The sequence below is a fragment of the Myotis brandtii genome, unplaced genomic scaffold, assembly GCF_000412655.1.
Source record: "Myotis brandtii unplaced genomic scaffold, ASM41265v1 scaffold311, whole genome shotgun sequence".
Lineage (NCBI taxonomy): Eukaryota > Metazoa > Chordata > Mammalia > Chiroptera > Vespertilionidae > Myotis > Myotis brandtii.
Genome location: NW_005361913.1, coordinates 76153 through 89933, shown reverse-complemented (window position 1 = coordinate 89933; position 13781 = coordinate 76153). Strand labels below are relative to the sequence as shown.

Here is a 13781-nt window from a genome sequence, read left to right as displayed (position 1 = left end):
ATCCCCCAGGGAGCGGGCCTAAGCCAGCAGGTGGACATCCTCCGAGGGGTCCCAGACTGCAAGAGGGCATAGCCCGGGCTGAGGGACCCTCCCGTGCGCACAAATTTTTGTGCACCGGGCCTCTAGTAAGTGTATAATTCAGTAGCATTAAGTACATTCACATTGTCCACATAACCACCATACATCCCAAGAAAGTGTCCATCTTCCCAAGTTAACACTCTGTATCCATTAAACAACAGCCTCCACCCCTGCCACTTAATGCTGACTACTCCCCATACATATCTCATATAAGTGCAATTATGCAGCATTTTGTCCCTTTTGTCTAGCTTGTTGCACTTGACATAAGTCTTCAAGAATCATCCATGTTGTAGCATGTGTCAGAATATCTTTCTTTTAAAGGATGAGTAATATTCTGTGGTATGTCTATAGCATGTTTTATTTATCCATTTATCCATTTGGACATTTGAGTTTTTTCTGGGGTATTTTGTTGTTGCTGTGTGTTTATTTTGAGTAGACATCCTTAGAGACTGTGCAATAAAGCAGTGCATAGGCAAGTCTCCAACAGCCTTTGAGGAGCTGTCTCAACAGCACCTTCTCAACCATAAGCAGAGGAAGGTAGAAGGGGAGTCACGGCCACACTGCACATTGACTAAAGGACAGAGGAGAGATGAGATCAGATCCTGTTTTGGTTTTTGCTTTTAGTTTCTTCTTTAGAGGTTTAGAAGGCTGCTGCTACTTGGGATCTGCCTTGCCTTGTATACCCCACATCCTTTGAATCCTCCCAGAAGCACTCCTATGGCTCAGCTCAGAATTCTAAGAAACAAGCCCTGTGCAGGGCCCTGGTGGCCGGGCCCCTCAAGTGGGCCAGCCTCCCCTCCCGCAGCACACAACTGCTCCAGCAGGGCTGTCTATGAGCTGTGGACAAGAGAAAGCCCAGTGGGCGGGGGGGGTGGGGGGGTGAGTGGAGGGTGCCATTCTTCTGGAAATGCCTTGCCTTGTATACCCCACATCCTTTGAATCCTCCCACAGGCACTCCTATGGCTCAGCTCGGAATTCTAAGAAACAAGCCCTGTGCAGGGCCTTGGTGGCCGGGCCCCTCAGGTGGGCCAGCCTCCCCTCCCGCAGCACACAAGCTGCTCCAGCGGGGCTGTATATGAGCTGTGGAAAAGAGAAAGCCCAGTGTGGGGTGGGGGGAGGTGAGTGGAGGGTGCCATTCTTCTGGAAGCATATACCTATTCTTGCTCTTTTCTGCCTTCAGGGTATTTGTGAACTTTGCTAAGCAGCACACTGAAACTCATGACCCCCCTTTGCACCCCAGAGCTGCTGGAGCCAGTGGACAAGCCAAGGTACCCGCCACTCTTTCCCAGCCCACTGGTTGGTCCACTGGGCCTGAGGGCCTCCAAGGCTCAGATATGCCTCCTGCAGAGAGCCCGCCCAACCACACACACTGCATGTCCCCCACTACCTCTCTCTCCCAGTTCTGTGCTAAAGGACTTTCAATTGGTAGTGGTGTGGGTTCCTTTTATAGTGAGGAAAAAATTTGGATGATGTGGGAGAGCATTTTTAAGAAGAATTTTCCCAATTATTTTTGCAGGAAAAAAATAATTTAGATTTTGGAAATTGGACACAGGGGAAATAGGAAAGAATATTAAAATGTCTTGATTGTTGGGATACTTGACATCTATGTCTGGTCATGTGTTTGAGTTTCAAAGGAAAGGAATTAAGTGGCCCCAGTCCAGAGAGAGAGAGAGAGAGAGAGAGAGAGAGAGAGAAGGCACCCAGACCCAGGTGCCTTAGTTTAAGCCTGGGATGATAAGGGGACAAATTATCTCAGTCATTCTCTCTAGACTTACCTGGAGAGTAAATCAAAGAAAATCAAAGCACTTTTCCAACCAGCAAAGATGTGCAAAACCTTATTTCCCATAAAATTCTCATTCCTCCCACCAGTTTCTAGTTGTATGGAAAACCAAATACTGCTAATATAGGACATATTCCCTTCCAAGGCCATGCTTAGGATGAATTTTCCCCTTCCTTTTGCCTAGTAAAGACCTAATGGCTACTTGGCAAGGTTGACTTTGCCCCCATCTCCCCAGAGGGCCCAGAAATGTCTGAGCAAAGCTGTCCAGGGAAAGTAAGTTTGGCTAAGATTTTCCAGCCACTCTTTCTCATAGAAAGGTCTTTAACCTGCTGTTTACACCTGTAGAAAATTATTCTTTGAAAGCCATTTGCAGTTATGAATCCATTTTATGGCTCAGAATATATTATTGGGTAGCAAAAGTGTTGCCTACAACTATCAATGTCTTCCCAACCCCCACCAGGCATATTCTCTCTTAAAGGGCTACTACCAAGCCATCTCTGGGCCAGGTGAGGGGAGCTGATGGTCTATGACCTATAGCATTTCAAACCTGCCTTCTTGGCTTTTAAGACAGGAAGAACCTGGTAACTTTCTTGGACTAAAAAGCAAATCTTAAGACACCATGGCAGCCTTTGGAAACCACCCAGGGGTGGAACTTCCTCTGAGATGTGAGCATGTACCACCGAGAGGGTGTGAGCCTCATGACATCTGCACCTTAGAGACAGACAGACCTGAGGGTCACCTGGCCCACACTGTTCACAGACACGGAAACAGCACAGCCCATAACCTTGGGCATCTGTCAGAATCACAGTGCCCTTGGCTGAGCTTCCTCCAACGACTAATCGATGGCTATTTAACTTTTAAAATCTAAAAGCTGTTGTACCATCTCTTCAGAAAAGCGAGATGACAAAAGTCTATCTGGTCTCTGTCCGCAGGTCTGACCTCCTTCCACGCGGCCATTCTCTGCAGCAGGACAGGAGCTCTGGGCAGCGGGAAGTGCAGGAGCCTCTGCCACGTGGCCGTCCGAGCCGACCAGCCAGCATCAGTAAGGCCTCGGCAGCAGAAACGAACACGTGGGCATACACAGATGCCCAAAGGGCTTCTCAGAAGGAAGCCAAACTGGGACACCTGATGGTGAAAGTGACCCTTGTCACCAGACCACAGAGGTAGAAGCCCACTGCATCCTGCTAGTAGCTTTGATCTCGACATCACTCTCACGTCAAGTGGATCTGCTTTTCTGTATGTGTATGTGCGTCTGTTTTATTTTTAAGGAGAAAATAAATGCAAACATATTTATCATACACTCTCTATGTTCACTGAGCCTTGGTGTGCACCATCTGGTATAGTTTTAGGCATAATTTGGGGCCGAGCAGCTTCCTGTCGTTGCGTGAGCTTCTGTGAGAGTCATTGCCATAGGAGTGCCAGTCATGGCAGGATTCTCAAACTGGGGGGAAGTGAATGGACTCCTCTTGATGTTCGTGCCAAGTCTGCTCTGTAGGGTTTGAAGGAAACTCCCACTGGCAATGCATGTGAGCATTACCCATTGTTACCTGGGTATTATTTGAGTCTCGGTTTCACATCTGTTTGCTCAGCTCATTTGAGAGCCTACCTCATAGGTGCAATTCAGACAGTAGACGAGACAAGGGCAGGTGAGAGTGGATCTTGGGTTGGATGTGAGATCCCACATGTCTTTGTAGCTGTTTAAGATGGCAAGGCCTCATTCACACAGGGCCCGGCCATTTCCACAGAGCTGACGTGTGCGTCTTCTGCAGTGACGATAGGAGGCAGTGGTCACAGGACACCTAATTGTTCCTGTAAAAACCGGCCAAGATTCAGAAATAGTAGTTTTGATCCAAACCATTTCAAATGACTTGTGGGCAAGAACAAATGGACTTCTTGTCAATATCATGCCCCTCAGAGGGCCTTCCTAGTTCTAACATGAATGGAGCAGTGCCTCTCAAAGCACGTTATCCGTGGCCACAACTCCAGAATCCGGGCAGGGCTGAGGGTAGGAGACAGAAGTGGAAGAGAAGGATGCTGGGACATGGAGGACAGTGAACACCAGCTCCTGACAGTTTCCTGAGGACGCAGAGTCCTGTGTTTCTCCAGAGGCAGACACAACTTTAACCCTTCACAGCTCCCGGCTGGTGACTTTCCAAATAACTATAGAGTTTACAAAACTGGTGCCTCAGAGCTTAATCTGGTTTTTACTTTTAAAATAAATCTACCAATGGCCACAACCATAAAACCATGTAACTGGGGTTAGAATAGAGTTTAGGAAAGCCCAGGAGTGCGCTGTGAATACTCAGCATCACACTATGGCATCCTGGCTGGTTTGGGATTTAAATGATCAACTGCAACATCACAGGGACACGGGCAAAGCAGGGAGTGGGGCGAGCTATCATTCCTGGTGTGGGGGGTGTGAGGGTTTTAAGTGGCTTCATGGACTGGAAAGGCTCAGGTATAGGTAATAACTCACCCTTTGCGAGGAAAGTTCAGTTTAGCTGTCTGTCTCCACTCCACCTGAGCTCCCAAGTAGCAAAGTTTGTGGGTTTTTTCCTCATTTTCCCCAGCTCCTTTCACACAGAAAACACTCAACAAATACTTGCCAAACTCAATACAATAAACACCCAGGGAAAAAAAATAAATAGGTCCAAGAAAATGTTGGCTTCAAAAACCTGAAGACAGTGGCAAAGGGCACGTGGAGGAACAGCGGAGCCATGCTTGAAAATATCAGTGGGAAACCATAAGCAGGGGAAACAGAGGAGGACGAGGAGGCATGCCCACAGTTGGCTTGGGTCTGAGGAGTTTCAAGTTGGAGCTTGGCCCAAATCTCCTGAGAACATGCTGGTCTATTGAAAGGCCTCCCTCTCGGGTTTAATAAGGGAGATTCACAAAGAAGAGGAGAAAATGGAGAGAGTCATTCAGGAAGTAAGACCACTCAGGGGCTGCTCCAGGAGCATGGCTTGCTGCCAGGTTTGCTAATAGCTGAGACCCAAAAGAGAATCTCTGTTCTGTGAGCGAAAGCTCATGGAGCGCTTCAGTTGTGCTGCTGCGATGGCTTAGGGAACAGGGGGAAGGGAAGGGGAAGGTGGGCCAGACAACAGGGAAGCAAAGCACTGGGCTTGGAAGAAAGGGTCTCAGCGACACCCTGGGTACTTGCCCCGGGGCCCCCAATGAGGAGGAAGTTCTGCACCAGCAGGCCTTCGGGGCTAATGGAGAAAAGAAGGTTTTCCCCTGGGAAAAGGCAGCGTCACCCTCGAGGGATAGCTGCTTCAGGCACCTGAGGGCCTCAGCTCACTGGGCCCCGGGTACTCAGGCTGCCTCCCTCAATGTGGGAATTCAATGCCTCAGTAGGTTGCCCAAGATGAACCGCTTGTCTACCTATGTTCACGGAGCAGAATTGCTACCACATTTTGTTTCAGGTGGTTTTCAAGTTCGGGAAAGCTTAGCTACTAGAATTTTCAGGTTCACGGAACCACAAGCTTGTAGAGCGAGAAAACTTCTCAATTTTTAAAAACTAAGCCCATATACATTTGCTTTGCATTGTTTTAATAAAAAGGAAACCGAGTCTCAGAAAGATTAACTTACTTGGCTGGCCATCCAGCCTTCCCTGCAGGCCCCAGGCTGGTCCTCCTCCAATTACTTCACTCCCAAGACCAAAGGGAAACGCCCACCAGAACCAGAACTCTGGGATTCCCCACCCAAACTGTGTAAAGCCTGCCTTCTGGGCCTCTGTGAGCCTCTGTCATGGATAAAGGTGGACCTTGAGCACGCAGGCTCACGTCTACCCTTAGCACGTGAGGCCCCTGGAAAACTACAGGAGGGACGAGAAGAGGGGTGACCAGGAGACAACGTGCTCTGCACCATTAGATGGCACAGGATTGGTATTTTACCATCCTCATAGTGCCAACTTTGATTACTTGATTATACAGACGTCTGTCAGATTTCTCCTCTGGAAAATTACTCTTTTCCCTCTGTAATGAATGAGTATTTTGTGGAGATTATTTTTGAGACTATGTAAATTAAGCCATTCCTCTTCAAACACTTAATATAATAATTTATTTATTTACTAGTGGCCCATTGCACGAAGATTCGTGCAATAGGCCTTCCTTCCCCTGGCTGCCGGCACCGGTTTTCCTCCGGCACCCGGGACCCAGGCCTTTGGTCCTACTGCAGCAGCGAGGCTTGGCTTCTCCGCTCCGGCTGCTCCCAGCCCCTCCTTTTTTTCCCCCAGCTCCTCCAGCAGAGCCCTGGGCAGACTGGAAGCCTGGGTTGCCCCTAGCAACCCAGGCCCCCAGCCCCTCCTTGAGTGGAGCCCAGGGTGGACTGGAACCCTGGGTTGCCCCAGGCGACCCAGGCCCCCAGTGACCCAGGCCCCCAGCCACTCCTTGAGTGGAGTGCAGGGCCGTCGGGAAGCTTGGCTTCCTCCATTACCAGGAGCAACCCAAGCTTCCTGCTCGCTCCAGCTCCGTGGCCACTGCCAACTTCAGTCATCTTCAGTCTTCGCTCTTCGCCTGCATATGCAAATTAACCACCATCTTTGTTGGGTTAATTTGCATAGTACTCTGATTGGCTGGTGGGTGTAGCGGAGTGTGGAGTGATGGTTAATTTGCATGTTTCTCTTTTATTAGTGTAAATATCTGCATGAATTCATGGTTTCCTATTTTATGCAATAGATTTAATTCTTTACTCTATTGTTTATATTAACGCTCAATTTGTCCCTGATTTAGCCAATGGAAATCCAACAAGCTGACTTCTGTGTCCCTTTAACATATTTCACATCATTGTTTGAGCACTTCTTTGTTTTCTGGCACAACCAGATGTTTCAGATTCATCTTGTCATTTCCCCAGCTGAAATCAGCCATTTCCCAAGGAGCCTTGGGAAATAGATAGATAGCCTGTATTTATTTCTATATATGTCAGTGTATGTACTGACAATCCTGAGTTCACACTGATACCACCAATTCTAATGCAACAACACAGGATTCACTTTAATTTTCTGCCTTAATTTTCACTTTAATCATCTTTTTAACTACCTCCTCTGATAGGCTGACTCTAACTACGTCTAATATATTTACATACATATTTACTTCTTTGATCTGATCCCTCTGGGTAGAAAACTGTTAGGAACTCATTAGTCCTTCAGCCTATCTATATATATAAAACCATAATATGCAAATAGACCGAGCGGTGGAAATACCGAACTGAACAACCAAACAACCGAACCACCAAACAACCAATCGTTATGACATGCACTGACCACCAGGCGGCAGAGCACGAAATATGGTGGGCGTTGGCCACGGTGGGATGGTGAAGCAGGTGAGCGGGGGCTCCAGACCAAGGCAGGGTGCCAGTGGCTGTCACTGGGGCGAGCCTGTGGTGGTTACTGAAAATTATTTGCTCCCACATGCTGTGATCCAGCCCGGCACTTGCATCCGCTGCTGGTGCCCAGCACCAGCCCCAATCACTCAGCGCCATCAGCAAGTGCAAGTGGCGGCTGCCAGCCCCGATCACCCCTTAGGGCTTCTCCACCTCCCCCTGTTCCTGAGGGGCGATCAAGGCAGCAGCTGCTGCTTGCACCCACTGATGGCACTGGGCCCGCTCTCACCCACTGCTGGTGCCATTAGCGGGTGGGAGTGAGGCTGGCGCCATCAGTGTGTGGGAGCAGCCGTGGCGGGAGCAGGGCTGCTGGCAGAGAGGGGACTGGGGCTGCGGCAGGAAGGGCCGGGTGGAGATGAGGAGGATGGGCCAAGACCTGCCCCTGTGCCCACTGCAGCTTTGCAGCCCACAGTACCTTTCAAGGTGCATGAATTTGTGCACTGGGCCCCTAGTCCAGAGATAATTAGAAAAGATGCCTGCCTAATGATTAGGTCATTCAAGGTCCAATCAGAGAAACCATACTAGGTACTTTCAACATAAATAAGTTAATACAGATGTTGGAAGGAACACCTGAGAAGAGTGCAGGTGGTAAGGACTGCCCAATGGGTGGAAGAGCCCTGTCAACATCCACCAGCCTTAGCAGGGGTGACCTGGCTGTTGGGGGGTGGGGATGGGAGTGGGAGCAGTGCAGCTATTGCACAGAATGCCTAAAGAAGTGCTAGTGCCTTTAATTGGAAGAATCTAACAGGAAGCTATCTCTTGAGAGAGTCTGGGAAATATAATTTACAGATTTACACTCTGGGATCTCAGAGCAGATTATAGGATAAGCTTAAAGCTCAGAGAAAGTAGGTTAAGTTACTAACACATGTATGTTCATGGTTTTATTTTTAAGAACGAAATAAAAAGACCATCTACATGCACAGCAGAAGGAGATTGGTTAGATCAGTTGTGGTACAGCCATCTACTAAAGAGCTATGTGACCATTAAAGAAATAATGTTTAATACTTGATTAAAATAGTCTCTAATACAACATTGTTGGATGAAGAAATATTCCCAAATAGTATTTTCATCTTCATTTATTTAATGTGAGTATGTGTGTATATATGTATGTATATAGAAACTTTAGAAGGACGTTCAGGAAAGTGTTGAAAGTAATTATTTCAGGGAAGTGGAACTCTGAGGTTTTCTTTGTTTTGAATGTATTTTTAAGATGTTTCTTTTTATATAATTTTTGTATGTGTATGATTATCCCGAAGGAGAAAACTTGAATTTGGAAGAAGAAAATGAATTCAATGAGGAAATAAATGATTCTTTTAAAATAGAAACTTAATAGAAAACGTAGTGAGAAGGTAGTTTTCTTTGTAATATGTTTTTATTGATTTCTTAGGAAGGGAGAAGGAGAGAGAGATAGAAACATTAATGAGAGATATACATTAATTGGCTGCCTCCTGAACACCCCCTACTTGGGATGGAGCACGCAACCCAGCATGTGCCCAGACCAGGAATTGAACCCTGACCTCCTAGTTCATGGGTCAACCATCAACCACTGAGCCACAAAGGCTGGGCAGAAGGTAGATGTTTTGTTTCACATTTCACTAACTTCTAAGACAGCCTTGTACTGTGTGATTCTTGATTTTTTTTCTCGTTTATTGTTTTGGTTTATTTCTATTTTCTGTTTAAATGAGTAAAGAAAATATTGAATGAGCTTGAAATTTTTCATACTATCTTTTTTAAAAGTATAACTTGTATACAGTATGTATTATTTTCAAGTGTACAAGATAGTGATTAGACATTTATATATCTATTATGTGCTCACCACACTAACTCTAGAGACTATCACTGTGCAAAGTTATCGCACTCTTATTGACTATACTAGAGGCCTGATGCACGAAATTCATGCAAAGGGCTCGGCCCTCGCAGCCCCTCCCAGCCCCTGCTTCATCTGGAAGGTTGTTCTGCTGTTCGATCTAATTAGCATATTAGCTCTTTATTATATGGGATTACCTGTCACCTCTTCACCATCCCTCTGTAGTAGGAAGAATAGGCTGTTGCAGAAAGTCACCAGGGCGGAAAGCCATGGATGCCTAGCAACAGGCAACACTATAAGCCTTGGCAGGACCACTCCCTTAAGCATTAACCTATGAAAGAGGACATCTAGGCTTCACCTGTGTTTCAGCTCCAGGCTCAGAAGTGACGCCATGGCTGCCACCAGGACCAGCTGCACTGACTAATGAACCCCTGGCTCTGACCAATGAGTGGAGACCATGAGGGGCACACCAGGAAAGCTGATGAATGTTCTGTTGGGATTCCCCTCTAACGAATCCAGTCTCTCTCTCTCTCTCTCTCTCTCTCTCTCTCCCCTGAGCTCCAGGGGCCCTTCTTTTGCCTCTGTAACTGTTTCCTGAGCCTACTTCTTCTACCTATGTAAATTTCTAATTAAACTTTTGCCTATGTTTGAGTCTTGTCTATGAATTCTTTCCTAGCCACAACTCAAGTACTGAGGTGGCTGAACCAAGGTCTGGCCTAACTAGTCGCTAATGCCTATTTCTCTGCTGCTAACAATTCCACTCTTCCTCCCCTCTTGCAACCATCACTTTGGTCTTTGTTTCTATGAATTCATGTGTTTTGTTTGATTTTTATAAATTTCCACATATAAGTGAATTTACACTGCATTTCTCTTTCTCTGTATGACTTACTTCATTTAGCATAATAACCTCTAGGTCTCACTTTGTTGTCACAAGCAGCAGAATTACATTCTTTTTTATTGCTAAGTAATATTCCAGTGTGTATGTGTATACCACATCATCTTTATTCATTTTCCTATTGATGGACCCAAGCTGCTGCCATACCTTGGCTATTGTCGGTAATGCTGCAATGAACCCAGGCTGGCACATATCTATTGGAAACAGTGTCCTTGTTTTCTTTGTATAAATACACACAATAGAATTGCTGCGTCATATGGTAGATCTATTTTCAGTTTTTGGAGGAATCTCCATACTGTTTTCCATAGAAGCTGCACCCATTTGCAATCCATCAACAGCGCATAAGGGTTTCCTTTTCTGTACATCCTCAACAGCACTTGTTATTTGCTGAATTTTTTTTTATTGCTTAAAGTATTACAAAGGGTATTACATATGTGTCCTTTTTTTTCCCCCGCCCTTGACAATCCCCTGGCTTCCCCTACCCCCCAGTGTCTTATGTCCATTGGTTTTGCTTATATGCATGCATACAAGTCCTTCGGTTGATCTCTTACCCCCTTCCCTCCTGCCCCCCAACCCTCCCCAGCCTTCCCGCTGCAGTTTGACAATCTGTTTGAGGCAGCTCTGCCTCTGTATCTATTATTGTTCAAAAGTTTATAATGGTCTCTATTATCCATGAATGTGTGAGATCATGTGGTATTTTTCCTTCATTGACTGGCTTATTTCACTTAGCATAATGCTCTCCAGTTCCATCCATGCTGTTGCAAATGGTAAGAGTTCCTTCTTTTTTACAGCAGCATAGTATTCCATCGTGTAGATGTACCACAGTTTTCTAATCCATTCATCTACTGATGGGCACTTAGGCTGTTTCCAGATCTTAGCTATGGTGAATTGTGCTGCTATGAACATATGGGTGCATATATCCTTTCTGATTGGTGTTTCTGGTTTCTTGGGATATATTCCTAGAAGTGGGATCACAGGGTCAAATGGGAGTTCCATTTCCAGTTTTTTGAGGAAACTCCATACTGTCTTCCATAGTGGCTGCACCAGTCTGCATTCCCACCAGCAGTGCACGAGTGTTCCTTTTTCTCCACATCCTCTCCAGCACTTGTCGTTTGTTGATTTGTTGATGATAGCCATTCTGACAGGTGTGAGATGGTACCTCATTGTTGTTTTGATTTGCATCTCTCGGATGATTAGTGACTTTGAGCATGTTTTCATATGTCTCTTGGCTTTCTGAATGTCCTCTTTTGAAAGGTGTCTATTTAGATCCTTTGCCCATTTTTTGATTGGATTGTTTATCTTCCTTTTGTTAAGTTGTATGAGTTCCCTATAAATTTTGGAGATTAGGCCCTTATCAGATATGACATTGGCAAATATGTTTTCCCACGCAGTGGGTTAATTGTGTAGTTTCTCATTGTCTGTGAGGTTTTGTTTGTTTGTTTGTTTGTTTTATGGATTTCAGAGAGGAAGGGAGAGGGAGAGAGAGGAAAAAAAACATCAGTGATGAGAAAGAATCATTGATCCCCTGCTTCCTCCACGCCCCCTACTGGAGACCCAGCCTGAAACCCAAACTCATAGGTCGACGCTCAGCCACTCATTGAGTTTGATTTGCATTTCCTTGATTGTGAGTGATGTTGAGCATCTTTTCATCTACTATCTGATGTCCATCTGTATGTCCTCTGAAGAAATGTCTCCACATCCTCTGCCCATGTGTTAATCAGATAGTTTCATTTTTTTAATATATTTTATTGATTTTTTACAGAGAGGAAGGGAGAGGGATAGAGAGTTAGAAACATCGATGAGAGAGAAACATCAGCAAGAGAAACATCCAGCTGCCTCCTGCACACTCCCTACTGGGGATGTGCCCACAACCAAGGTACATGCCCTTGGCCGGAATCAAACCTGGGACCCTTGAGTCTACTCACTCTGTCTGTAACCTATATATTTAAAAGCCAACTATAGACTCACTGTGTCATTTCACCTATACATCTCAGTATCTCTAAAGATAAGAACTCATAAAAATTAATCACAATACCTTTATTACAAACATAGCAGTAGTTACTTAATGTTAATAATATCTAATTAATTTTCTCAGAAGTGTAACAATTTTTAATAGTTTGGTTTTTTGACTCAGAATCTAAGTGAGGTTTCCTAAGAGAGGGGGAGAGAGAGCGAGAGAGAATACGTCATTCAAAAATGAGAAAACTGAATAAGGCCTGTAATCTAATTGACAATATAATTGCAATATCAATTTCCTGATTTGACATTGTACTAGTTACATAAGATGTCATCATTGGTTGAAGATGGGTGAAGGGTTTACAGGAATCTATGTACTATTTTTATAACTTTATGTCTATAATTATTTCAACAAAAGAATTTTAAAAGGGAAAACAATCAATTATGTTCATCTGAATAACAACCAAATAGTTGAAAAATGTATTTTATATTGAAAAGCATAAACTACCTACAAATTAATCTAACCAAAGATGTACTTTTACAAAGAAAATCATAAAGCTTTATTAACATAAATAAGAAAGATAACCTACATAAATGAAGAGATATTATACTAATAAATATTTAGAAGCCTCAAATAATGTACAGATAGCAAGTCTTCCCACACTGTTTATGAAGTTAATACAATTCTAATCAAGACTAGGTTTCGATTTTTAAAGAAACATGAACACTTTTATAAAATTACTAGAGGTCTGGTGCACTGCGGGGGGGGGGGGGCCCCTCCCCTCAGCCTGGCCTGTGCCCTCTTGCAGTCTGGTACCCCTCAGGGGATGTCCCAGACTGCTGGCTTAGGCCCACTCCCTGGGGGATCGGGCCCAAGATAGCAGTCAGACATCCCTCTGGCAGCCCAGGAGCCCTCGGGGGATGTCCACTTGCCAGCGGAGACCAGGCCTAAGCTGCAGTCGGACATCCTTAGTGCTGCTGAGGAGGCGGGAGAGGCTCCCACCATCACTGCTGTGCTGGCAGCCATCAGCCTGGCTTGTGGCTGAGCAGAGCTCCCCCTGTGGGAGCGCACTGACCACCAGGGGGCAGCTTCTGCATTGAGCGTCTGTCCCCTGGTGGTCAGTGTGTGTCATAGTGACCAGTCATTCCCAGTCGTTCTGCTGTTCGGTTCAATTTTCAGTTAACTGCAACCTAATGCCAAGAGGCAGCTCTTTATTAATTACCAAATAGTCTGTGTGACCAAGAACTAACATGTTTAAATTCACTCAGCTCTATCCTCATGGGCCTAAACATTTAATACCTCCAAAGAGATTGTCAGGATAGGCTTTGTATACTTTTGTTGGTTATTTAGAGTCTTGTGGTGTGTTTTTGGTATAGGAATGTCATGGTAAATTGTTTTTCAATAAATATTTTGAAACTAAAAAACAAAACTAAAAATAATGTTTAAAGATGGAGGGATGGTACATAGTGCTAATTACTTCAGAAACACGTATCACTGAAACATACAAAATGACCTCAGCAAATATCTCTTGGCCTTGGAAAGGTGATCTTGAAAGAAGTTTCCAGAGAATAGACATGAACACCAAACTACAAGGCAAGAGAAAAAGGTGGAAAGGAGAGGGAAGGAGAAGGAAGGAGCAATACAAGAGAGAAAGGAGGGGCAGGAGAAAGAAATTGGCTCTTCAATTGTTATTGGAAATCAATGGGGGAAAGATACTGATATATAGCTGCTCCTCAGGTTAAACGAGTGTCAAATAAATTAACCTAATTCCTTTCCCCTGTAGAATTCAATTACTCACATTTAAGGTAGGACATATACCAGTGATGGTGAACCTATGACATAATATATATATTATTTATATATAATACATAATATATATATAATA

General features: G+C 44.9%; 1 protein-coding gene across 2 annotated transcripts in view; it reads left to right on the top strand.

The window, feature by feature from the left end:
• ABCA4 (ATP-binding cassette, sub-family A (ABC1), member 4) overlaps positions 1–3158 on the top strand; it is a 130232-nt gene extending 127074 nt beyond the window's left edge. For both annotated transcript variants that reach the window (XM_014542676.1, XM_014542675.1), the window contains 2 exons: positions 1259–1346; positions 2791–3158. In XM_014542676.1, the coding sequence (XP_014398162.1) occupies positions 1259–1346; positions 2791–2796 (94 nt within the window). In that variant the 3' untranslated portion in view covers positions 2797–3158. The remainder of the gene's footprint in view (positions 1–1258; positions 1347–2790) is intronic.
• Positions 3159–13781: the final 10623 nt, after the last annotated feature.